At 41.5% G+C, this 27,733-nt stretch overlaps 1 protein-coding gene across 1 annotated transcript in view; it reads right to left on the bottom strand.

Annotated features, from left to right (window-relative positions):
• Positions 1-27,733, bottom strand: part of LOC139262778 (tyrosine-protein phosphatase non-receptor type 21-like) — a 93,274-nt gene that overhangs the window by 28,526 nt on the left and 37,015 nt on the right. Inside the window, exons 3-11 of the mRNA XM_070877929.1 lie at positions 25,269-25,438; positions 24,572-24,669; positions 21,660-21,727; positions 21,158-21,228; positions 20,399-20,486; positions 12,254-12,342; positions 2,913-3,000; positions 1,637-1,719; positions 1,229-1,333 (exon numbers count right to left, since the gene is read on the bottom strand). Coding sequence (XP_070734030.1) covers positions 1,229-1,333; positions 1,637-1,719; positions 2,913-3,000; positions 12,254-12,342; positions 20,399-20,486; positions 21,158-21,228; positions 21,660-21,727; positions 24,572-24,669; positions 25,269-25,438 — 860 coding nt within the window. The remainder of the gene's footprint in view (positions 1-1,228; positions 1,334-1,636; positions 1,720-2,912; positions 3,001-12,253; positions 12,343-20,398; positions 20,487-21,157; positions 21,229-21,659; positions 21,728-24,571; positions 24,670-25,268; positions 25,439-27,733) is intronic.

Genomic DNA, 27,733 nt, shown 5'->3' with positions numbered 1-27,733 from the left:
GTGCTCTGGTTTACAGAGAGGAAAATCTGCTACGGTTCCAATTCCCAATTGCTACACCTGATGAAAGCGAGTGTGTCGGGACACCAAGTGAGCCTTACAAACATATCTTCTTCTCTTCTTCTTAGGCGGTCCTTCGAATCGAGGATGACTTGCTTCCACGCCAAAAAGGGATGAGTTCGATGAGTTCACAGGTGTTTCAATGAAGGACCTAATATTCCAGGTCACGAACTGCATATTGAAGGGTGGAAGATGCCTGGATTTTTTTTTAACGTGTGGTGGCCGTGGGGCTTGACAGAGCTTGGTCTTGGTCCGGTGGCAAGGATTAACCAAGACGACTAGAGACAAGTTCTGCTGCACGGACTTAGTGTGCACACATATCACAGTGTGGGCTGGTCCATGCTGCCCTTGGGCCCATGCGTCTTCTGGGCCCCAAACTCACGCCTCTCCTGGGCCTCGATCACATCACTCTGCAATCTCTCACCGCTCCTTCGTCTCGGCCTCGTCGCTCCTGCTGCACCTGCCCACGCTCCAATCACCGACCTGGGTTATGGTAACATCCAATCCAGTCGCCCCCTTCACAGCAGTCGCCTTCCTGCACAAGCTCGCGCTGCTACCTGGAGTGGTCCCGACTTGCTGCTGATGGTCTCTCGCAGGTCAGGGCCGCCACTCACCTTTTAAGGCCCCCACCTGCCGCAGATGTTCCTTCGCAGGACCTGCAAGGGAACATCTGCGGCAGGTCGGGGCCATAAAAGGAGCGGCGAGCGGCGGCCTGGGAGCAGCATGGCGGCCCCGACCTGACAAGCATATACATGATTAACGGCCACTCATGCAAGTTACCGGAGATTGACCAGCACCTAGGAAACCATACTCAAAGAGTTAATGCCTTCAGGAAAGGAGGGAAGGGGCAAAAAATACATTGATAGGAAGCTGTGCAGGCAGAAAAATAATCCTCGGATCGAGTTAATATTTATAAATGCTCACTATCTACTTGAGTTTACAAAGTCATCTAAATATTTTTCCTGTTCATTTTCTTTTTACCTGTTAATTTTAACATACTGTAATAGATTATGATTAAGCAGAGTAGCATATATTCAAACCAAAACAAATGCATCAACTGCTCAGTTACAAATAACAATTCTAAAGAAAGAAAAATAGCACATCTCACAGAGATAGCAAACCTTTATAATGCAGAGGTGAGGAAAACAAAAACACAAGCAGTTTGGCTCACCCTTTGCTGGGAAGAGAAGAACGGGAAAGTAAAGGCAAATGGGGAAAGGAAAAAGTAAGCAAAGGCTTCCTGGAACCCTCACCCGGGGATGATGCAGAGGAGTCTCTAAAAGTAGGGGAAATATAGATAAAACTTCAGGCAGTTAATTTGCTTCCATCATTTTTATCTGTTTCGTTTCAAAATATACCAGAAAATAGTATCTGCAGCATTGTTTCCACTAAGATTATGCGTGTGCGTAATTTGAAAGGTCCCAGATAGGCCGCTCACCGGCTTTTACAGTGTAAATACCGCGCATGCTCAGGAATTTAAAAGAATCGCACATTAAAAGAAACAGGCAGCGCAGAACAAAGCACAGCTTACAGGGAACATTGGTCTACAGTACTGATTCAATAGATGAGTCATACTTACAAGTTACAGTTGTTATTCAGACTGTAAAACTTGCGTCGTGCAACACACATTCGCCATACATATTTGGATGTTTCCATATCTTCCTATAGAAATAAAATTTAAAATAGTAACAGCAGTTTCTACAATCTCCTACTTTTAAGTATAAAGTTATCACGAAAAATTATACACTTAAGCAAAGAAAATCAGACTCATAACTTTTGTATCAACATAAACAGAAAATGCTGGAAGTATGCAACAAAAAAATAGGTTTAATGTTTCAGGTGTAACCATTTTTCAGAACTGAGAACTAAAAGATTAGCAACTATTTTAGTAAGGTTCAAAAAATAGAGTCAAGGGAAAAAGCAACCGACAGTTCAATCACATTGAAGAGGTTGATGAGTTGAATGACCTGAAAATTGCTAATAGAATAACATGTGTGTGCATCTTGCTCGATCTAAGGGCTGGTAACACATAGGAATACTAGCGGTCATTCAGACCCTTGAGCCTTTTCCGCTATTCAATTAGATCATGGCTGATCTATAACTCAGCTCCATTTACCTGCTTTGTTCCAGATCAGTTGATACCTTAACTCAACAAAAATCTATCCAACTTAGTCTTAAAAATTTCAATTAGAGGACCGCCCCCATTCCTCCCCTTTATGCTTTTTCTCTTCCATTTCTTTAGCTATGCTCCTCTCATGTATTGGACCATTCAGGACTCCAAGGCTTCTCCAAACATCAAACACAATTCTGCATGGCTGCTAAATTCCCTCAGATTCTCAATCTTTCATTTTGGAAATTCTCTGACTCATTAGGGACTCACCATTTAGGAAATCTTACACACAAATGTTATTCTTTACGGTGGTCCAAATAGGGAAATAAGATGTCTTTATCTGGTTTATAAAACCATAACTAAAATATTAATGTAAGCTGGGAAACAAAATTGCAGCGTTTGGGGGTTTATTACCATGAGCAAAGTTTTATAGTGCATAGATGTTATTTAACCAAGTTGGCTTCTATGCTACTGATTAATATTTAAAACCAGATACGATCATAACACCACAGAACCATTTAATATTGAAGGATATGTATGAAAATACTTTGTTCCCTTCTTAAACCAAATTAGTAGAGATGAAACTAACAGCTCTGGGACCACAACTCAACATAAGCTACTGTCTTCAGACAATAGTACAAGAAGATGTGTCTTTCTTCTAAGACTGGTGTACTATTGAATGCAGCTACTGCAGAATATCAAACTAATGTACATCAGCTGAAGTGAATAGTTTTAGAACACTCACAGTCTGGAACTGGACGGTTTCCTCTTTGTTCGCCAGCTCTAATGCAAAGAAGGATTTGTTGTGAGACAAGTTGGATATGTCATTCCATCTAAAAAGGGAAAAATAATTTCTTTATATAGCCATTTCTACCTCAACTGAAAAGGTTGTAAATAGACTTTTAGCTGAATTATTGAGTGCTTTTTGGGTATGGAAAGGTATTTTGTTTAGGTAGCATATGTGAAACTGATTATGCCATGTAGCATTAATTTAATATCACCATGTGACTGAGTAATGTCACTCACTGTTACAGCTTTAAAAGGAACCATTGCTGATAGGCGAGAAAAAAAGACAAATACTTTCAATGCAAAATATTAAACCTTTTTAGTCCAACGGCTTTTAAAAACTGTATCTACTAGGAGAAATAATTTTTTGCTTCCTCCCCATGACTTTGCAAGGACCCAAAGTTGCAGAACATTACTCAGCTGACATCAGTGATGAGCTCCACTAATTCAGAGGGAAACAGAATCTCTTGGTTCTAGATGCCAAACTAAACAAAAAAACTGTGGATTTTAAAGTTGAATGTATTTTTTGTATTTAAGATCAAAACTTCAATGTGGGGAAGTGTGAGGTCATCCATTTTGGATCCAAGAGGGGCAAATTGGAATTTATTCTTAATTGTGTGAGACAAGGAGACTAGGAATGTTGAGAAGCAAACGGATTTAGGTGCCCAAGAACATAAATCACTAAAGGATAGTGCAGAGGTACAAAAAGGCTAATGCAATGTTTGGCCTTATTTCAAAGGAACTGGAATTCAAAAGTGAGGAAGTGATGCTTCAATTGCACAGAGCCTTGGTCAGACTCCGTTTTGAGTACTGCCTTCAGTTTTGGGCACAAAACCTCAGAAAAGATGTAATGGGCTTGGAGGGAGTACAGGGCAGATTCACCAGAATGGTACTATGGATTAAAGGGTTAAACTATGAGGACAGGTTGAATGAACTTAGTTTACATTCCTTTCAGTTTAGATGGTAGAGGGGTGATGTAATTGAGGTGTTCAAAATGATAAAGGGATTTAGAAAACATAGAAACATAGAAAATAGGTGCAGGAGTAGGCCATTCGGCCCTTCTAGCCTGCACCGCCATTCAATGAGTTCATGGCTGAACATGTAACTTCAGTACCCCATTCCTGCCTTCTCACCATACTCCTTGATCCCCCTAGTAGTAAGGACTTCATCTAACTCCCTTTTGAATATATTTCGTGAATTGGCCTCAACAACTTTCTGTGGTAGAGAATTCCACAGGTTCACCACTTTCTAGGTGAAGAAGTTTCTCCTCATCTCGGTCCTAAATGGCTTACCCCTTATCCTTAGACTGTGACCCCTGGTTCTGGACTTCCCCAACATTGGGAACATTCTTCCTGCATCTAACCTGTCTAAACCCGTCAGAATTTTAAACGTTTCTATGAGGTCACCTCTCAGCCCACTCACCTAACCTATCCAAGTCACTCTGCAGCCTCATAGCATCCTCCTCGCAGCTCACACTGCCACCCAACTTAGTGTCATCCGCAAATTTGGAGATACTACATTTAATCCCCTCGTCTAAATCATTAATGTACAGTGTAAACAGCTGGGGCCCCAGCACAGAACCTTGCGGTACCCCACTAGTCACTGCCTGCCGTTCTGAAAAGTACCCATTTACTCCTCTTTGCTTCCTGTCTGACAACCAGTTCTCAATCCACGTCAGCACACTACCCCCAAACCCATGTGCTTTAACTTTGCACATTAATCTCTTGTGTGGGACCTTGTCGAAAGCCTTCTGAAAGTCCAAATATACCACATCAACTGGTTCTCCCTTGTCCACTCTACTGGAAACATCCTCAAAAAATTCCAGAAGATTTGTCAAGCATGATTTCCCTTTCACAAATCCATGCTGACTTGGACCTATCATGTCACCTCTTTCCAAATGTGCTGCTATGACATCCTTAATAATTGATTCCATCATTTTACCCACTACTGAGGTCAGGCTGACCGGTCTATAATTCCCTGTTTTCTCTCTCCCTCCTTTTTAAAAAAGTGGGGTTACATTGGCTACCCTCCACTCGATAGGAACTGATCCAGAGTCAATGGAATGTTGGAAAATGACTGTCAATGCATCCGCTATTTCCAAGGCCACCTCCTTAAGTACTCTGGGATGCAGTCCATCAGGCCCTGGGGATTTATCGGCCTTCAATCCCATCAATTTCCCCAACACAATTTCCTGACTAATAAGGATTTCCCTCAGTTCCTCCTCCTTACTAGACCCTCTGACCCCTTTTATATCCGGAAGGTTGTTTGTGTCCTCCTTAGTGACTACCGAACCAAAGTACTTGTTCAATTGGTCTGCCATTTCTTTGTTCCCCGTTATGACTTACCCTGATTCTGACTGCAGGGGACCTACGTTTGTCTTTACTAACCTTTTTCTCTTTACATATCTATAGAAAGTTTTGCAATCCGTCTTAATGTTCCCTGCAAGCTTCTTCTCGTACTCCATTTTCCCTGCCCTAATCAAACCCTTTGTCCTCCTCTGCTGAGTTCTAAATTTCTCCCAGTCCCCGGGTTCGCTGCTATTTCTGGCTAATTTGTATGCCACTTCCTTGGTTTTAATACTATCCCTGATTTCCCTAGATAGCCACGGTTGAGCCACCTTACCTTTTTTATTTTTACGCCAGACAGGAATGTACAATTGTTGCAGTTCATCCATGCGGTCTCTAAATGTCTGCCATTGCCCATCCACAGTCAACCCCTTAAGTATCATTCGCCTATCTATCCTAGCCAATTCACGCCTCATACCTTCAAAGTTACCCTTCTTTAAGTTCTGGACCATGGTCTCTGAATTAACTGTTTCATTCTCCATCCTAATGCAGAATTCCACCATATTATGGTCACTCTTCCCCAAGGGGCTTCGCACAACGAGATTGCTAATTAATCCTCTCTCATTACACAACACCCAGTCTAAGATGGCCTCCCCCCTAGTTGGTTCATAGAAACATAGAAAATAGGTGCAGGAGTAGGCCATTCGGTCCTTCTAGCCTGCACCGCCATTCAATGAGTTCATGGCTGAACATTCAACTTCAGTACCCCATTCCTGCTTTCTCGCCATACCCCTTGATCCCCCTAGTAGTAAGGACCTCATCTAACTCCTTTTTGAATATATTTAGTGAATTGGCCTCAACAACTTTCTGTGGTAGAGAATTCCACAGGTTCACCACTCTCTGGGTGAAGAAGTTCCTCCGCATCTCGGTCCTAAATGGCTTACCCCTTATCCTTAGACTGTGACCTCTGGTTCTGGACTTCCCCAACATTGGGAACATTCTTCCTGCATCTAACCTGTCTAACCCCGTCAGAATTTTAAATGTTTCTATGAGGTCCCCTCTCATTCTTCTGAACTCCAGTGAATACAAGCCCAGTTGATCCAGTCTTTCTTGACATATTGGTCTAGAAAACCATCCCTTATGCACTCCAGGAAATCCTCCTCCACTGTATTGCTTCCAGTTTGGCTAGCCCAATCTATGTGCATATTAAAGTCACCCATTATAACTGTTGCACCTTTATTGCATGCACCCCTAAGTTCCTGTTTGATGCCCTCCCCAACATCACTACTACTGTTTGGAGGTCTGTACACAACTCCCACTAACGTTTTTTGCCCTTTGGTGTTCTGCAGCTCTACCCATATAGATTCCACATCATCCAAGCTAATGTCCTTCCGAACAATTGCCTTAATTTCCTCTTTAACCAGCAATGCTACCCCACCTCCTTTTCCTTTTATTCTATCCTTCCTGAATGTTGAATACCCCTGGATGTTGAGTTCCCAGCCCTGATCATCCTGGAGCCACGTCTCCGTAATCCCAATCACATATTTGTTAACATCTATTTGCACAGTTAATTCATCCACCTTATTACGGATACTCCTTGCATTAAGACACTAAGCCTTCAGACTTGTTTTTTTAACACCCTTTGTCCTTTTAGAATTTTGCTGTACAGTGGCCCTTTTTGTTCTTTGCCTTGGGTTTCTCTGCCCTCCACTTTTCTTCATCTCCTTTCTGTCTTTTGCTTTTGTCTCCTTTTTGTTTCCCTCTGTCTCCCTGCATTGGTTCCCATCCCCCTGCCATATTAGTTTAACTCCTCTCCAACAGCACTAGCAAACACTCTCCCTAGGGGTAGATACAGAGAAACGATTTCCCCTGGTGGGGAAATCCAGAACAAGGCGGCATAAACTTAAAATAAGAGCTTGGCCATTTAGGAGTGAAATCAGGATACACTTTTCCATGCAAAGGCAGTGGAAATCTGGGAAAACTCTTGCACAAAATGCTGAAGTTGCTCGGTCAATTAAAATTTTTAAGACTGAGATCAATAGATTTTTGTTCGGCAATGGTATCATTATATATGTATCAAAGATGGGTAAATGGAGCCGAGTTACAGATCAGCCATGATCTAATTGAATGGCGGAGCAGACTCCTAAGGCTGAATGGCCTACTCCCGTTCGAACTGAAAGTTAAGCATGAGTTTACATTTCCTATCCTAGAAAAAAAAATGATGCTCAAACATCCATTTAACTGCTTAATAGTTGAAAGGAAATCATTTACAGGGCTATGGGGAATGTGCAGGAGAGTGGGATTATTTAAATATATCTGCCAAAGAGCCGGCACAAGGATAATGGGCCAAATGGACTCCTTCTGGGCTGTATCATTCTATGATTCTATGATAATCATCCTCCACTACTTCCTGGTGTAGCAGGCCAAAAATTGGTTAAAATCCTTCCTTAACTATAAATAATTCTCCCAGTCTCTTTAGAATACCACCTATAGGCAACCTGATAGTTTCACTTGATTTTTGGATATTATAGACCAGATAACATGAAAACTGCACTAGTGGGAGCTGATTTGCAAGTTGTTACACCTTGTTTGCACCAGATCATCAAGCGAAAAAGACAGACAAAACATAATGGAGAACCATAATACATGTCCGCTATGCCTGTAGGTGGACACAGGAAGCTCTCGTCTGTTTCAGGCAGGAGCATCATACCAAAATTGAAATGACACGGAGACGCCATAAAGCTGCTCATGTCTTCCAAATCACGCTTGTATAAGGAGTGTCCACGATTGCTGGGAATTAGCTGCAGATAGAAGTTCAGTTAAAGGCAATATCATAAGATGATTAAATAATTAAGACCATTAAAGATTTGAGCCATTTTCTGAACCGATTTTATTTTTTGCTTTTCTTTTCTGTTGCCACTTAGGTTTTTGGGAGCCTTTGTAACAATTTCTCTGCTGCTTATTTTTTTCTTCTGGTTTCTTAGTGTTAACAATGGGTTTTCCAGTGAGAGCTTTTTGGAGGAGGAAGAGGAAGACCAGCAGAGCTGTCAAGCAGATCAGGTTCCACCAGAAGGATTCTGTGCCCACCCAGCCAGTCGCCTATATAACTAGAGGGCTAGAATAGAGGGAAATTAGCCTGATATCAGTAGTAAGGAAAATGTTGGAATCAATTATTAAAGATGAAATAGCAGCGCATTTGGAAAGCAGTGACAGGATCGATCCAAGTCAGCATGGATTTATGAAAGGGAATCATGCTTGACAAATCTTCTAGAATTTTTTGAGGATGTAACTAGTAGAATGGACAAGGGAGAACCAGTGGATGTGGTGTATTTGGACTTTCAAAAGGCTTTTGACAAGGTCCCACACAAGAGATTGGTGTGCAAAATTAAAGCACATGGTACTGGGGGTAATATATTGACGTGGATGGAGAACTGGTTGGCAGACAGGAAGCAGAGAGTCGGGATAAATGGATCCTTTTCAAAATGGCAGGCAGTGACTAGTGGAGTGCCGCAGGGCTCAGTGCTGGGACCCCAGCTATTTACAATATACATCAATGATTTAGATGAAGGAGTTAAGAGTAATATCTCCAAGTTTGAAGAACACTAAGCTGGGTGGCGGTGTGAGCTGTGAGGAGGATGCTAAGGGACTGCAGGGTGACTTGGACAGGTTAGGTAAGTGGGCAAATGCATGGCAGATGCAGTATAATGTGGATAAATATGAGGTTATCCACTTTGGTGGAAAAACATGAAGGCAGAATATTATCTGAATAGCGGCAGATTAGGAAAAGGGGAGGTGCAACGAGACCTGGGTGTCATGGTACATCAGTCATTGAAGGTTGGCATGAAGATGCAGCAGGCGTTGAAGAAGGCAAATGGTATGTTGGCCTTCATAGCTAGGGGATTTGAGTATAGGAGCAGGGAGGTCTTGCTGCAGCTGTACAGGGCCTTGGTGAGGCCTCACCTGGAATATTGTGTTCAGTTTTGGTTTCCTAATCTGAGGAAGGACGTTCTTGCTATTGAGGGAGTGCAGCGAAGGTTCACCAGACTGATGCCCAGGAGGGCAGGATTGACATATGAGGAGAGAATGGATCGACTGGGCCTGTATTCACTTTAATTTAGAAGAATGAGAGGGGATCTCATAGAAACATATAAAATTCTGACGGGACTGGACAGGAAGAATGTTCCCGATGTTGGGGGAGTCCAGAACCAGGGGTCACAGTCTAAGAATAAATGGTAAGCCATTTAGGACCGAGATGAGGAGAAACTTCTTCACTCAGAGAGTTGTTAACCTGTGGAATTCTCTTCCGCAGAGAGTTGTTGATGCCAGTTTGTTCGATATATTCAAGAGGGAGTTGGATATGGCCCTTACGGCTAAAGGGATCAAGGAGTATGGAGAGAAAGCAGGAAAACGGTACTGAGGTGAATGGTCAGCCATGATCTTATTGAATGGTGGTGCAGGCTTCAAGGACTGAATGGCCTACTCCTGCACCTATTTTCTATGTTTCTATAAAGGGGAGGAAGATTTGCTATAGCTATTCAAAGCCCTGGTTAGACCACACCTGGAGTTCTGTGTACAGTTCTGAACACCGTATCTTAGAAATTATATATTGGCCTTGGAAGAAGTACTGCGTAGATTCACCAGAATGTTACCAGGTATCCAAGGGTTAGATTTTGAGAAGAGATTACATAAACTAGGCTTGTATTCCCTGGAATATAGAAGGTTAAGGGGTGATTTCATTGAGGGTTTTAGGATTTTGAAAGGAATTGATAGGGTAGAGAGAAACACTTTTTCTGCTGGTGGGGGAAGTCTGGGACAAGGGGACACAACCTTAAAATCAGGGCCAGGCCTTTCAGGAGAAAAGTTAGGAAACACTTCATTACATAAAGGGTGGTAGAAGTGTGGAACTCTCTCCCACAAAAAGCAGATTAATAATTTTAAATTGGAGATCAATAGAATTTTGCTAGACAAGGGTACAAAAGGACATAGAGCCAAGGCGGATGGGTTGGTGTTAAGGTACGGATCATCAATGATCTTACTGAATGGTGGAACAGGTTCAAGGGGCTGAATGGTCTACTCCTGTTCCTATGCATCTATAAATAGTGGTGCTATCTTGCTTTGGCAGAGGATAGTATGTGTGGACATTTTCCAACTATCGTTAGGTTATAACATAGGCCCAAAGACATAGATAGATATAATTAACCGTTATGCTGGTTGATTCTTCAGAAGCAGCCATTCACAGTGGTATGTCATATTTTCAGTGGTACTGCATGAGAGAGAGCATGCCAGAGTGATCTATCAACCAGAAAAGTCTGATTGGAGGCATCTCGACAGGTCTGATCAGCCATTATTTGCAGGCATTGTTACACCTGCCTGGTAATAAATATGTGAAATTGCCTTTACAGAGTCATCCACATACAGATAGCCAGATGTCGAGCTGTGCCATATTCTGTAAAGATCATCATCATAGGCGGTCCCTCGAAACGAGGATGACTTGCTTCCATGCCAAAAAAGGATAAGTTCACAGGTGTTCCAATGAAGGACCTAAAGTTCCAGGTCCTGAACTACATCCTGAACGGTGGAAGATGCCTGTGCGTGGATTTTTTTTAAACGTGTGGTGACCATTGCACACCAGCCATCTCACGGGCTTGACAGAACTAGGTCTTGGTCCAGTGACAAGGATTACTCAAGACGACTGGAGACCTGCTTTCTGCACGGACCTAGCGCTTACACATATCAGTGTGGGCTAGACCGTGCTGCCCCTGGGCCCCTAACTTAGCGGAGGCGTGTAAAGATACATGCTGCTAACATATACCAGAGGACTGGCACATTACTGATCAGCAGCTGCCTCAAACCTAGCTCCAACTCCTTGCAGATATGCTGCAATGCAGGGATGTTATCATAGAATGATAAAGAGTGTCACCCATCCCACTAACACTACAGGCAGCTCCACTTCCACTTCAGCAGCCAAACAGGGGCTAGTTACTGAGATGGTCCTGCATTTACCTGTAAACTCATGTCTACACTTTAGGTTCCCTTTTCTTTCAGTTTTCCCGTGTCATGTCTTAGCCTCTCCTCTTCAGAAAAAAGCTGGCAATGGGTTGAGATGCCTCTAAACATTTCCAAAAGGTACAATAATTCTCTGCTACTTCCTGTTAATTGCATCCCTTTTAATTTCACCAAAGCACAATTTTTCACTCCCATTAGTGTGCTCCCTGCATCCCATCCAAATCCACACTTGGAGCTATTGGACTGATACAAGAAAATTGAGTGCTATTAGTACATTACCATTCTGGCAATTTGCATCAGTTCTTAACCATTTAAAAACTTACATTACTGCACAAAAATTAGCCCTATTTTATCTTGGAACATTTGGATTCAGTTGCTTCCAAATCACAATTAGGACTGGCCATGGATCTTCCTTTATATCTGATCTACATATAAATTTGCGGCACAGGAGGTGGCCATTCGGCCCATTGTATCTGCGTCGGTCGGAAAAAGAGCTATCCAGTCTCTACCACCCTTTCAGGCAGTGCATTTCAAACTCCCACCGCTCTCTGGGTGAAAAAAATTCTCCTCTAATCTTTTTACAAGGTATTGAGGACCACCTCACAAAGTGGGTTTTCAAGAAGCACCTGGAGGCAATGTAGCTCAGGCACCAACCAGAGGCTACAAAGTCTGTGATTAGGAATTTCAAAATTAATATTTGCGACTTGATTAAGTGCAAATCCACAAGCCTGTCAAACCAGCAGCCTTTAATACATATGTGCCCTAAAATAGTAGCTCTGAGAGGGCAATAGAAGTACTCTGCTGGAAATAAGAAAAACACAATTATTAATTTTGAATGGACAGACTTGTTGGTAAATTTAAGTATTAGTAATTCTAACATTAATCAATTAAGAAATAGCGCTCAAACCAAGTACCATGGAATTTTTTTTTTAAAATTAGATGTTTATCACTTATCCTTTTTGCAACAATTATGTCATTAAATCCTAGAATGCACTGTTGCTGTCCTTACTTGAAAACAGAGGGGGGTCTGCCATTTTTGTGCTTCACAAAGATGCCTTCCAAACATGCACCTATAAGTAGATCATTTCCTTGGCTGTCCTATAGACATAAAAAAAAGATCAGGAATATACATTGACTAAGAGAGACAATAGGGCTTTTACAGTTCACATTATGATTAAAGCAGATCTAATCAGGAATTTGTGCAATGTTACACCATCATAGCAACACAGGAAAATAAAAAATAAAAAATGTTATTATTCACAAATTTATGTGGACTGTGCTCTTATCTTTGCTCTTGCTGGTAGCTGGTGCTGTGGTCAGAAGTAGATTCTTTGCTTTCTTCAGTTTACTTGCTCTCTCAAAATCTTTATTCTTCTCCCTTTGGAAACTCATTCCCTGCCTCCCTCTCAGATTTTAGTTCACAATCACTTCCCTTCACTCCAAAACTGTTATTACTTGTAATGCTGCAGACTGGTACTTCTTCTCGCTAGGTTGCTATCCCACAATCCTGTCAGTTTCCCTCATTCACGCAATTCAAGAAATAAAATTAGGAATTCAGCCAAAGCTGCAAACCATTTCTGATTTAATTTAGTTATTTGTTTTCAACAGTGTCCCACATAAAAAAAAAAGAGATAAAAGTAGACAGTAGGGGGGCTTTTGATCGGTGTGATATGAACAAAAAAAAAAAATGGGCAAAGCCATTTTATTGTGAAGAAAAATTTGTCCTTTTAATCCAATGATCCCCTCATAATCTAATTTTTCTGTTCAACTAACCTTTACAAGTAATATCGCATAGGAACTCCATGAGCAATCATCTCATGTAAATCACCACCAGAATTTACTAAAAATAGCTGCAAATATTTCAGACTTTCATAGAATCATAGAAATTTACAGCACAGAAGGAGGCCATTCGGCCCATTGTGTCTGTGCCGGTCGAATAAGCTATCCAGCTTAATCCCACTTTCCAGCTCTTAGTCTGTAGCCTTGCAGGTTGCGGCACTTCAAGTGCATATCTAAGTACTTTTTAAATGTCATGAGGGTTTCTGCCTCTACCACCCTTTCAGGCAGTGCATTTCAGACCTCCAATGTCTTCTGGGTGAAAACATTTCTCCTCAACTCTCCTCTAATCTTTCTACCAATTATTTTAAATCTATGCTCCCTGGTTATTGACCTCTCTGCTAAGGGAAACAGGTCCTTCCTATCCACTCTATCTAGGCCTCTCATAATGTTATACACCTCAAATAAGCTTCCCCTCAGCCTCCTCTGTTCAAAGGAAACAACTCCAGCCTATTCAATCTTTCCTTGTACCTAAAATTCTCCAGTCATGACAACATCCTCGTAAATCGCTTCTGTACCCTCTCTAGTACAATCACATCTTTCCTGTAATGTGGTGACAAGAACTGTACGTAATACTCTAACTGCAGCCTAACTACTGTTTTATACAGTTATAGCATAACCTCTTTGCTCTTATATTCTATGCCCCGGCTAATAAAGGAAAGTATCCCGAAAGCCTTCTTAACCACCTTATCTACCTGTCCTGCTACCTTCAGGGATCTGTGGATATGCACTCCAAGGTCCCTGTTTTCCTCTAAATTTCTCAGTATCCTACCATCTATTGTATATTCCCTTGCCTTGTTCGACCTCCCCAAATGCATTACCTCACACTTCTCCAGACTGAAGTCCATTTGCTACTTCTCTGTCCACCTGACCAGTCCATCGCTATTTTCTTGCAGTCTAAAGCTATCTTCGTCACTATCAACCACACAATCAATTTTTGTATCATTTGCAAACTTCTTAATCATACCTCCTACATTTAAGTCCAAATCATCATCATCAATATATACCACATAAAGCAGGGGACCTAGTACTGAGCCCTGTGGAACCCCACTAGAAACAGTTTACCAGTCAAAAAAAACACCCGTCAACCATTACCCTTTGCTTCCGGCCACTGAACCAATTTTGGATCCAACTTGGCACGTTCCCTTGGATCCCATGGGTTTTTAGTTTTTTGACCAACGTGCCATGTGGGACCTTGTCAAAGGCCTTGCTAAAGTCCATGTAGATGACCATCATCGACCCTCCTTGTTACCGCCTCAAAAAATGCAATCAAGTTAGTCAGACGCGACCTTCCCTTAACAAATCCACGTAGACTGTTCTTTATTAATCCATGAGTTTCTAAATAACGATTTATACTGTACATCAGAATTTTTTCCAATAATTTTCCCATCACTGAGGTTAGCCTGTAATTACTCGGTCTACCCATTTCTCCCTTTTTAAACAATGGTACAACGTTGGCAGTCCTCCAGTCTTCTGATACCAATCCTGTAGCCAGGGAGGTTTGAAAATGATGTTCAGAGTCTCCACTATTTCCTCCCTTGCCTCTCAACAGCCTGGGATACATTTCATCCGGACCTAATGATTTATCTACTTTCAAAGCCGCTAAACCTCTTAATACATCCTCTCTCTCTCTGTTTACCCCATCTAATATTTCACACTCCTCTTACTTAACTACAATATTTTTATGGCCCCTCTCTTCTGTGAAGACAGACGCAAAGTATTCATTAAGAACCATACCCACGTCTTCCACTTCCACAATAGGCTCTATTCTTTCCTTAGTTATTCTCTTGCTATTTTTGTATTTATAATACATCTTTGGGTTTTCTTCGATTTTACTTGCCAATGTTTTTTGATGCCCTTTCTTTGCTTTCCTAATTTCCTTTTTAATTTCACCCTTGCACTTTCTATACACCTCTCGGCTTTCTGTACCTGACAAAATCTTCCCATTTTCCCCTTATCCTACCCTGTATGCTCCTCGACATCCAGGGGGCTCTAGACCTGGAGTCCAACCCTTTTTCTTTTAAAAAGTTTAAATCAGTTTATATGTTGTGCAAGTTTGGGTACTGTACTGTATCAGTATCCAGCTGTGCCCTTTAGGAACAGACAAATATATAGATATATTTATCTAACAATAAATCTAGACAAGAAGTTTTTAGATAGTTGTCTTGCAGCATGTTATCTTTTTGCCTTCCGAGTAGGAGATGTGACCACATTAATTATATTTAATTTTAGAAGCACTGAAAAATAACCAAAATTCAAATACATATGTATGCCGATTCGGAAAAGCTCTGCATCAGTTATGCGGAGTGATTTATGCTTGTATTGCAGTTATTTTTGACTTTGTACTAAATGGAACATTCATAAGAACATAAGAAATAGGAACACAGGAGTAGGCCATACGGCCCCTCGAGCCTGCTCCACCATTCAATATCATGGCTGATCTGATCATGGACTCAGCTCCACTTCCCTGCCCACTCCCCATAACCCATTATCGTTTAAGAAACTGTCTATTTCTGTCTTAAATTTATTCAATGTCCCAGCTTCCATAGCTCTCTGAGGCAGCGAATTCCACAGATTTACAACCCTCAGGTAAGAAATTTCTCCTCATTTCAGTTTTAAATGAGCAACCCCTTATTCTAAGATCATGCCCTCTAGTTCTAGTCTCCCCTATCAATGGAAACATCCTCTCATCCTCTGCATCCACCTTGTCAAGCACCCTCATAACCTTAGACATTTCAATAAGATCACCTTTCATTCTTCTGAATTCCAATGAGTAGAGGCCCAACCTACTCAACCTTTCCTCATAAGTTAACCCCCTCATCTCCGGAATCAACCTAGTGAACCTTCTCTGAACTGTCTCCAAAGCAAGTATATCCTTTCGTAAATATGGAAACCAGAACTGCACGCAGTATTCCAGACTGGAAACCAGAACTGCACGCAATATTCCAGGTGTGGCCTCACCAGTACCCTGTATAGGTGTAGCAAGACTTCCCTACTTTTATACTCCATCCCCTTTGCAATAAAGGCTAAGATTCCATTGGCCTTCCTGATCACTTGCTGTACCTGCATCCTATACTTTTGTGTTTCATGCACAAGTACTCCCAGGTCCTGCTGTACTGCAGCACTTTGCAATCTTTCTCCATTTAAATAATAACTTGCTCTTTTATTTTTTTCTGCCAAAGTGCATGACCTCACAATTGCCAACATTATACTCCATCTGCCAAATTTTTGCCGACTCACTTAGCCTATCTATATCCCTTTCTAGATTCCTTGCGTCCTCCTCACAACATGCTTTCCCACCTATCTTTGTATCGTCAGCAAACTTGGCTACGTTACACTCAGTCCCTTCTTCCAAGTTGTTAATATAGATTGTAAATAGTTGGGGTCCCAGCACTGATCCCTGCGGCACCCCACTGGTTACTGATTGCCAACCAGAGAATGAATCATTTATCCCGACTCTCTGTTCTCTGTTAGTTAGCCAATCCTTTATCCATGCTAATATATTACCCCCAACCCCGTGAACTTTTATCTTGTGCAGTAATCTTTTATGTGGCACCTTGTCAAATGCCTTCTGGAAGTCCAAATACATCACATCCACTGGTTCCCCTTTATCTACCCTGTTCGTTACATCCTCAAAGAATTCCAGCAAATTTGTCCAACATGACTTCCCCTTCATAAATCCATGCTGACTTGCCTGACCGAATTTTGCTTATCCAAATGTCCTGCTACTGCTTCTTTAATAATGGACTCCAACATTTTTCCAACCACAGATGTTAGGCTAACTGGTCTATAGTTTCCTGCTTTTTGTCTGCCTCCTTTTTTTAAATAGGGGCATTACATTTGCAGTTTTCCAATCTGTTGGGAGCTCCCCAGAATCCAGGGAATTATGGTAAATTAGAACCAATGCATCCACAATCCCTGCTGCTACTTCTCTTAAGACCCTACGATGCAAATCATCAGGTCTAGGGGATTTATCTGCCTTTAGTCCCATTATCTTACTGAGTACCACCTCCTTAGTGATTGTGACTGTGTTAAGTTCCTCCCCCCCATAGCCCCTCGACTATCCACGATTGGAATATTGTTAGTGTCCTCTACTGTAAAGACTGATACAAAATATTTGTTCAGAGTTTCTGCCATCTCCATGTTCCCCATTACTAATTCCCTGGTCTTGTCCTCTAAGGGACCAACATTTACTTTAGTCACTCTTTTCCTTTTTATATACTTATAGAAACTCTTGCTATCTGTTTTTATATTTGGTGGTAGTTTACTTTCATAGTCTATCTTCCCTTTCTTAATCATTTTTTAGTCATTCTTTGCTGGCTTTTAAAAGCTTCCCAGTCTTCTGTCCTCCCACTAATTTTGGCCACTTTGTATGCTCTTGTTTTTAATTGTATACTGTCCTTTATTTCTTTAGTTAGCCACGGATGGCTTCCTTTTCTCTTACACCCTTTCCTCCTCACTGGAATATATTTTTCTTGAGAGTTGTGAAATATCTCCTTAAATGTACACCACTGTTCATCAACCGTTCTACACTTTAATCTATTTTCCAAGTCCACTTTAGCCAACTCTGCCCTCATACCTTCAGTCAGTTTAGTACGCTGGTTAGAGATCCAACTTTCTCACCCTCCATCTGAATTTGAAATTCAATCATGCTGTGATCACTCATTCCAAGGGGATCCTTTACTAGGAGATTGTTTATTAATCCTGTCTCATTACACAGGACCAGTTCTAAGATAGCCTGCGCCCTGGTTGGTTCTGTTACATACTGCTCAAGGAACCCGTCCCTTATGCACTCTATCAACTCCTCCTCAAGGCTACCTTGACCAATTTGATTTGTCCAATCACTTATGGAGGTTAAAATCATTCATGATTATTGCTGTTTCCTTTTTACAAGCCCTCACTAGTTCCTGGTTATGCTCCGACCAACAGAGTTGCTACTGTTAGGGAGCCTATAGACTACGCCCACCAGTAACTTTTTCCTCTTATTGTTCCTTATCTCCAGCCAACTGTTTCAACATCCTGATCATGTGAGCCAATATCGTTTCTTACTATTGCAGTGATTCTATCTTTTATCAATAGAGCTACCCCACCTCCTTTTCCTTTTTGTCTGTCCTTCTGGATTGTCAAATACCCCTAAATATTTAATTACCAGTCCTGATCACCTTGCAACCACGGCTTTGTAATGGCAATCAGATCATACCCATTTGTCTCAATTTGTGCTGTCAACTCATCTATTTTGTTACAAATGCTACGTGCATTTAGACAAAGTGCCTTTAAGTTTGTTTTTTTATCCATTTTTCCTGCTTGCTTCCTCTCTCCTTCAAACTCACTTTCTTTCTGTTTGCTTTCTAATTCCAGCTTTACTCCCCTCCCTACTGAATCTATTTTCAGGTTCCCATCCCCCTGCCAAGCTAGAAGCAGTCACAATGCCTGAGGAAACTAAAGCCCTTTCGCCTACACCATCTCTCCAGCCACGTATTCATCTGCTGTATCCTCCTGTTTCTGTACTCACTAGCTCATGGCACCGGCTGTAATCCAGAGATTGCTACCTTTGAGGTCCTGCTTTTTAATCTAGCTCCCTAAACTCTGCCTGCAGGACCTCATCCCTCTTCCTACCTAGGTCATTGGTACCGATGTGGACCACGACCTCTGGCTGTTCACCCTCTCCCCCCAGAATGCCCTGCAGCCGCTCAGTGACATCCTTGACCCTGGCACCAGGGAGGCAATATACCATCCTGAAGTCACATCTATGCTCCCCTGACTAGTGAATCCACCAACCACTATAGCTCTTCCATTCTTTTTCCTCCCCCCCACCCCCCGTGCAGCTGAGCCACCTGTGGTGCCATGGATTTGGTTCTGGCTGCACTCCCCAGAGCCACCATCGCCCCCACCAGTACTCAGAACAGAGTACCGGTTGGAGAGCGAGATGGACTCAGAGGATTCCTGCACTACCTGCTAGTCCTCCTCTTCTGTCCAGGGCTCACCCAAACACTATCTGCCTTCACACTCTTAAGCTGTGGGGTGACTGCCTCGAGAAACATGCTATCCACGTAGCTCTCAGTCTTGCAGATGCATCGCAGTGACCCTAGCTGCCGCTCAAGCTCCAAAACACGGAGCTCGAGTCGATGCAGCTGGAGACACCTCCTGCACAGTAGTCGTCCCGGCTTTGCGAAGTATCCGGGACTTCGACAATTGCCACAGGATGTGCAATCCCACGGGACTGAGCTGAGCTGCGCTGCGCTGCAATCCCTCTAGTTACACACTCGCAACTATCAAGTAGAACTAAACTCTAAACCTTAGCACAACACTTTCAACCGCTACTCAGCAAACAGCCGATTTAATTAACGGGCTCTCCTTAGATAATAAAGATCACATATATTTACTTGCAGATCTAACTTACAACAATGCCAAAGGTTTCCTACTGAAAATAAAAATAAAAATAAAAATACTCACCAATCCACCAGCCAATCACTTACCCGCTTAGCTCTGACGATACACTTCGATTTTGATTTTTTTACTTTTTGTTCCTGCAGCAGCTGGCTCCTCCCGACTCTCGGGCCCCTTTATCTGGGCCTCGATCTCCTGCTCCTGTGGCTCCTCCCGACTCTCGGGCCCCTTTATCTGGATCTCCCGCTCCTTTGGCTACTCCCGACTCTCAGGCCCTTTTATCTAGGCCTCGATCTGCCGCTCTCGCGCCCTTTTATCTAGGCCTCAATCTCCCGCTCCCGTGGCTCCTCCCGACTCTCGGGCCCCTTTATCTGGACCTCGATCTCCCGCTCCCGCTCCAAAGAATAGCTTTCAACATAGAGTAGTTCTGAAATTCTTCTTACACTGAGTTCAGTTAATGTGTTTCAGTTTCAGTGCAAGTAAATTCAGATAACTCACAGATGATCACATTGAATAATTAGCTGGAATAGGCTGTGAAAATGTCGTTGGCTGAGGAAGCCCTTTACTGTTTAGGACGGTTAGATAAATTAAATGCAATGAAAGAAGATTGCATTGCAAATCAACATTAATATTTTCCTACTTTCAGCAAAGCAAAATTATCACTTACTTTTATCATATAATGCAAATTCTTCTATTAGAAATTTAAGGCAATTTAAATTAATGTAAATTTATATTTAGAGTTAAGCTGTTCAATTAGTTATGTTGTGGGTTGGGCCCATTTCTGGAATAGGTTTTATTTTTAAAAAAATATACTAAACATACCTTCTCACAAACCTTTACAAATCCTTCTTTATAACAAGCATGTCCAAAATATTTTACATTCCTCTTAGTTTCTTAATCTTATTTGTAACTTTTTTTTTCCATTTCATACCTTGGCTGTATAGTTTTCATGGCCATAGCCTTCCATTTTCACTACCTCCTGAAGATACAATAACTCTGCCTCAGAGGGAGTAAGACCCCTAAAAATAAAGCAGAATATAAAATAAATGTAAAAAGAGTTAGCAAACTTCAATTTCGCACATAATACGACAAGATGGATTTCAGAAACAACATCCAGAATATTATCTTGTCAATTAAAATAGAAAAAGCTGGACAAAAGCAATCCAGAAGGCTCATCTGACTCACTCCTTAATTAAAAAAAGATTTTAAATGTCTACATTTAAAAGTATTTATTTTGCCAGAGGTCTCACTTAGTTGATCCTTGCCTTTTCATTCTTACAATTTTACTGTAAAGTCCTTTCCAATACATGTCTTAGTTTGAATAAATTCACTGACAGATATCAGTGATGTTGTACGACTATAGCAGGTTTTTTATAATATAAAATTAAATTTTTCTCCCGGTTCTCTTTATTCCCCGAGCCGAACAACAACGCTCAGATATCTGCAATGCTGCTCTGAATCTGCTGGATTGAGGTACACAAGCGCAGCTTGAATGACCTCACTCCATTCTAATTTTTCTCTGATCTCCAAGAGGAAACTTTTGGTCTCAGTTAAACACTTTCCCAAACAGCACAGCTGAGAGATCAGAATCGTTGCCACGAGTGACTGAATATATATCTCACTATTCTGCGGAATCTTTTACCAGTGCAGTGGAGGGCTGGGAAAGATCAATATAAAATATATACGTCACCTGAATTTCCGATATAATGAAGCAACTTTTTGTGTTGCTTCTTGAAGCATCCGCTCATCTTGAATCCAATTCTTTGGGGAGTTTGGGGGTGGGGCGGTGGATAGGAAACAAAATAGTTTTGTTAAGTAAAGGAAGTTAAACTACATAAACCACTGGAATTTTCTGATGTAACGCTTTATCAATTGTTCACCTTCATTTCAATATCACACAGGATAAACAAATGTAAAGTCTAAACTTTTATAAAATTACTGACCCCATAACAATATGATATTCATATGCCACCTTAGATACTCTATGGGCAGTAAAATTAAATAAAACTGTCTTGAATAATCAATTTTTTTTCCATTAAAATATTCACCTACCACAGACCTTGGAACATGGAGATAAGTCAGGATTGGGTAGAAAGAGTACTTCCTACTTTGTAACAGCTAGTAATTGTTTTCTTAAAAAAAACTCCTTCAATTTAAAAGTTTCTACAATATATAACACTAACAGAACTTACAACTGGAAAAAGATCACATTTGTATAGGAAGTCTTGGGATTCATACTGATCATAGTCTCCAAAATCAGCTGAAGAAAAAAAAAAAATCAGAGAAGAATCAGAGATTACACAGATAATCAAACACACTAAAAACTGCCACCTGGAGAGTGTTTTGATAGTCTATGGGTTTGAAATCCATTTCATAATTCAGTGAAAATATTACGATTAGAACAAAGATATAACAGTAAAACTTCTGGGATTACACTTTCCTCAGAGCAGTATTAATGCAAGCAACAAAAAGCAAACGTGTAATTGAAATAAAATTGAATGCTGTGGTGGCACATTAAGCTTGTATCATTGTTGAAAACAAAATAAAAGCACTTTAGAACTGACACCTGAAAACGTACACAAGATTGGTTGAATAGGTAGTTCCCAATTTTCAAAAATAAGCCAAGTTATCAAGTACAATTTTTAGGTTGGGGAGGGGGGGGGGGGGAGGGGTGTCACAGGAAAGTGGAAAGGAAAAGAAAAATCTGGAAGAGCATTTCTGAAGAACAAGGTGGAAAGTTTCAGACGCATGGTTCGACAAAAACTCTTCAGAACATGCATTTTCATTAAGAACACAATAACTGGTGAGTATGACACTTGTCTGGCTTATTTAGAAATCTGTTAAAATATTGTAACCTGTTAAGAATAAGATGTTTGTGCCAGCGAGAGTGCAGACAAATATCTGGGTAGTTATCAGCTCACCAATTATTGAAATAAATCCAGAAGCTGACTTCAAAGTCTAGTACAAATCTGTGCAGGTATTTAAAAGACATCACAATGTTCATGAGATGGATCTGAGGTATTACTTACACATTCTTTACAATGATTACATCAATTTTTGACATTATCTGAGGTGAGAAATCTTGGTTTACTGGCAGAGTTAGCTGCACAAAGAAATGTCAGTATAGGATGAATGGGCTGAGGTGGACAATGTTAGAGGTGAATGTAGGCAGTCCTTGTGATGCACAGGATATGGGGCTGGAAGCTCAGCCAAGATGGCGAACAGCCTTATTCAGTCTATGACAGTGGCAAGAGTATGGAGCTTGTGGCAGGGGTCGAAGATAATGGCTTTGGTCTTCCCATTGTTTAACTGGAGACAATTGCGGCTCATCAAAGATGGATGACTGACAAAGCTGTTCAACAGCTCAGAGGCAGTGGACAGGTGACCGGGTGTTATCAGTGTACATGTGGAAGCTGACCCAATCTCTGCAGATGATATTGCCAAGGGAGCAACATGTAGTTGAGGAATAATAGGAGGCCTAGGATAGAACTTTGAGGAACTTGGGAAGCAATGGTGATGGGGCAGGAAGAGATAGTATGGCTATGGTCAGATGGGTTAAGAGTGAAACCATGTGAGTGCAGTCCCTGTCAGCTGGACATTGGAGAGATGTTGGACATTGGAGAGATGTTGGAGGAGGATGTATGGACAACCACATCAGTGAGGTCAATAAGGACAAGAAGGATAATACACCATGGCCACAATCACAGAAGATGTTATTTGTACCTTTGGTTAGGGCCGTGTTTGTGCTGTGGTAGGGATGGAAACCCAACTGGAGAGATTGAAACCTGGAGTTGTGAGAAAGATGCACACACATTTGGGAGGCAACATGTGCAAGGACTATGGAACATGAGTACATAAGAAATAGGAGCAGGAGTAGGCCATTTGGCCCCTTCGAGCCTGCTCCACCATTCACTAAGATCATGGCTGATCTGATCCTGGCCTCAACTCCACTTCCCCGCCCGCTCCCCATAACCCTTGACTCCCTTATCATTCAAAAATCTGTCTATCTCCACCTTAAATATATTCAAAGACCCAGTCTCCAAAGCTCTCTGGGGTAGAGAATTCCAAAGATTCACAACCCCCTGAGAGAAGAAATTCCTCCTAATTTCTGTTTTAAATGGGCAACCCCTTATTCTGAAACTGTGCACCCTAGTTCTAGATTCCCCCATGAGGGGAAACATCCTCTCTTCATCTACCCTGTCAAGCCCCCTCAGAATCTTGTATATTTCAGTAAGATCACCTCTCATTCTTCCAAACTCCAAAGAGTATAGGCCCAACCAGCTTAACCTTTCTTCATATGTCAACCCCTTCATCTCAGGAATCAACCTCATGAACCTTTTCTGAACTGCCTCCAATGCAAGTATATCCTTCCTTAAATAAGGAAACCAAAACTGTACGCAGTACTCCAGGTGTGGTCTTACCAACGCCTGTACAGTTGGAGCAAGACTTCTCTACTTTTATACTCCATCCCCCTTGCAATAAAGGCCAACATTCCATTTGTCTTCTTGATTACTTGCTGTATTTGCATGCTAGCTTTTTGCATTTCATGTACAAGAACCCCCAGATCCCTCTGTACTGCAGCATTTTGTAATCGCTCATTTAAATAATAATTTGTTTTTTTATTTTTCCTGCCAAAGTGGATAACCTCACATTTACTCACATTATAGTCCATCTGCCAAATTTTTGCCTACTCACTGAGCCTATCTATATCCCTTTGTAGATTCTTTGCGTCCTCCTCAGGAGAGGCAAGGGGTTTGGAGATGGGGTGGTAGTTTGCAAGGAGAGAGGGGTCGATGGTTGTTTTATTTTTGGAGAAAGGAAATTATATGATTTTGAGAGGGAGGGAGACAGTAATTGAAAAGGAACAGGTACAATATTGACAAAGGGTAGGGGAAAATAAGGACAGTAACTACATGCTACAACTTGGCCGGAGATGGATCTACTCGCTCATTGACTTTAAGTATAGAGATAAAATCAATTGGAAAACCAGAACAGATATGTGGCTTTCATATTTTCATAAATCCTAAGAGACTGTATTAAGGTTACTTGCCATTCAGAATTTGGAAGCAATAGCATATTTATCAACCAATTAATTTTTCCTTACCCTGTGCAGCTAGACCAGCAAGCTGAATTCCTTGTTCTAGTGTGCAAGGTATGCGACCTTCTAAAATATCTTTCTTCAGTTGAAGATAATACTGGTATCTGCAGAAACAAATTGCAGCATTTGAAATAATTAACGCTATACACAATTTTCTTCCCTAATTATGCCAGGAGGTACTGCACAATGATGAACAGGAACATTAGCTCTCCCTATCCCAAGGGTGCTATGGCCAATATGACCCCTACCACTGCAAATTTAATAGATTTAATTGCATGTGCACAAGTAACATAGCCAGACATTCTGTTGACCTGAGATTCAGGATTGAAGGACTTTTAGCTTAAACTCGGTGTTTAAAGAGTAAGATCTAGACAAATTATTCCATTTTGAACAAAAGCAAAATACTGTGGATGCTGGAAATCTGAAATAAAAACAGAAAATGCTGGAAATACTCAGCAGGTCAGGCAGCATCTGTGGAGGGAGAAATCGAGTTAATGTTTCAGGTCGATGGCCTTATTAGCATTTTCTATTCCATTTTGAATCTTGGACATGTAAATGCTGTACACAATGTATTGAATTTCCTATTTAATAATAAAACAAGGTCATGAGGTAATCAATAGCAACTGTTTAAGTGCTAACTTGAAGACTATTTTGAGGTATTTTCTCCAAATAGAATCTAGTACTGAGCCTTAATGTTCCATACCTTGTAATCTCCTGCTGCAGTTGAATAATACTTGGCACGTAGAATACCACACCAAAATAAACTGTAGGTTCAATGGCATATTTATCCAGCTGCTTTTTGATGGGCTTTTCTAGATCCACCCATCGAGATTGATTCTGCTTATTGTAATACCAAAGACTGAAGTAAGTAATCTGTAGAAGAGAAAAAACATCACTCAACCAACCTGCAATCCACATTACACAAGAAGCAAGATTCCTCCATTCCCATTATTACTGCTGGCACTATGCCAAATGAAAACAAAATGAAAAATATGTTCACTTTAGCTGGAAAGAGAAAAAGAAACTCTATTAAAAACAGAATCAATTGTGCCAGCTATCATTTAATTCTCCTTGAATAAGAATATAGCTCTGAAAGTGCTGAGAGTTTTCTGGTGCTGATAGCCAATGAAAATTGGGCATCAAGATTTTTGTGTCTCCAGTTTTCACAAGTATCAATCAAGCCCCATACCAATCTAATGCAAAGAAATGTCAAATTGTGAAAAGATTACATTTGTGATCACAAGAATAGGTTACTTGGACAAATATATACAATCTAAAAGAATGCTATCTGGAAGACTATTGAAGATTGACGCAAACTGAAAATGTGAGGGTGCACAACTGGACCTCTCAAAAGTAGTGCCAAAAAAGCTGTAGAAATGTGTTTAGTTCCATCTCCTGCCACATTAAAAGGAAATTCTCACGTTATACATTTTTTTAAGCCAAAGCAAAAATGGTTCAAAATTATACACTTTTCAGGTAGCAATTACGAGATACACAATAGACCACAGCAAAATTCCATTATTTTTTAAGAGGCTTGCACTATGCATTCTATAAGCAGAACTACTTTTGCAATTTTAAAATTATATTTCGAGTCCCACAAATACACACCAAATTAAGAGACTGTATTGAAGCAAGCAGTGTGTGTTAAAAGCTACATTTTAAACTATGCTGCCCTTCCCATCTTTGAACACCAGTCTTTAACTGATCAGATCACGATAGTCAGCTTTTAGCAATTTTTACCGTAACTTCAGATTTTTTTCGGGCTCGCGGATCAGTAAAAGGATTCTCGCTCCATTTTTCCAACCCCCGCCTCCCCCACCCCCACTCTCCCGCGCCCCCTCCAATTGTTCCCTATTTTTCACACTGAAGATCAAGTTGCAAGATACAGTACTTCATATACAGAATGTCCTCATGCACACTCTGTGTTGTACACGTTGTATATAACACACAAAGCATGCAATCTACATGATAACATCACGAGAATGACACATATGCATCTCAGGACCTGGGGCTAGAACCTCCAATTTTGTGCTTGGGCGATATTTCCGACGTGGGCGTTAAAGAAGGGTTTTCAGATTGCCAGCTTCTCGCCCATTCTCAAAGCACCTAGTTTCCACTTTTGAAAATGGGCGTTACCGGGAGCGATATAAAATGGGCGGTAGTGTTAAAGTTTTTTGACCTTCTGCCGTAAAGTGTGACCGTCCTTAGCAACGGCACGGCAACGCTCGATTCCCGCGATTCTGGAGGTCAAGGGTCATCATGACTTGCGCAGAAGAGGAGTCAGAGAGGGAGCTCAGAGGGACTGAAGACGTGCCTGGGTGTGATGTGGCTGCTTTGGGAGGAAGGAGGGAGACTTTAGAGCTTCACAGCAAGTGGGCAAACAAAAAGTAGCTTATACCAACCACATATTTGACCAAATTTGGCCTATAATGGAGAGAGAGGAGGAGGCATCAGGGCATCACAGTACGCTGTGGAGACTGACGCTGGAGAGAGCAGTGAGGTAGGAGAGGAACACACTGGAGGGCGCAAAAGAGCCAGGAGGTTCTCGGACGAGGCAAGTGCCTCCCTCCTGCAGGAGGTCGAGTTACGCTGGGGTGATTTGACACAGGGAGGGCGTGGGAAGCCCACCCCAAAGGCATACCAGAAGATACGGACCGAGATAGCAGAGGTGGTCTCGTCGGCGACCAACGAGGTGCGTGAGGGCAACCAATGCCGCAAACGATGGAACGATCTTGTGGGATCCGCAAGAGTATTACATTGATTTACATGTACTTATGTATCTATATAATGTGATTTGTAACAGTCATGAGTGACTATCATCAGATGTGAGGTCTTTCACTTTTGCCGGGAATGTTTTACTCAAAGCCTGCAGTCACAGTGTACATCTTTTGGTAAACAATGCTAATTATCATAATTATCATGATTACATCTGTCAGTTATGTGTTGTATCAATGTCTGTGACAGTACCAAGCAATGATGATATCACACAATGATCTCATGCCATGTCGTCCTGTCACCTTTTACAGAAGAAACTATCGACGATGAGGTCCGTGCAGAGGCGAACAGGTGAGGGGCCACCAGTCCCCAGCGACATCACTGACATGGAGGAGCGTGTGCTCGAGCTCGTGGGGAAGCACACCCGGACAGCCACGGACGCATCTGCAGACC

This window comes from Pristiophorus japonicus, chromosome 4, assembly GCF_044704955.1.
Source record: "Pristiophorus japonicus isolate sPriJap1 chromosome 4, sPriJap1.hap1, whole genome shotgun sequence".
NCBI classification, from domain to species: Eukaryota; Metazoa; Chordata; class Chondrichthyes; family Pristiophoridae; genus Pristiophorus; species Pristiophorus japonicus.
Note: the sequence above shows the minus strand (reverse complement) of the source record. Positions and strands in the feature narration are given on the sequence as shown.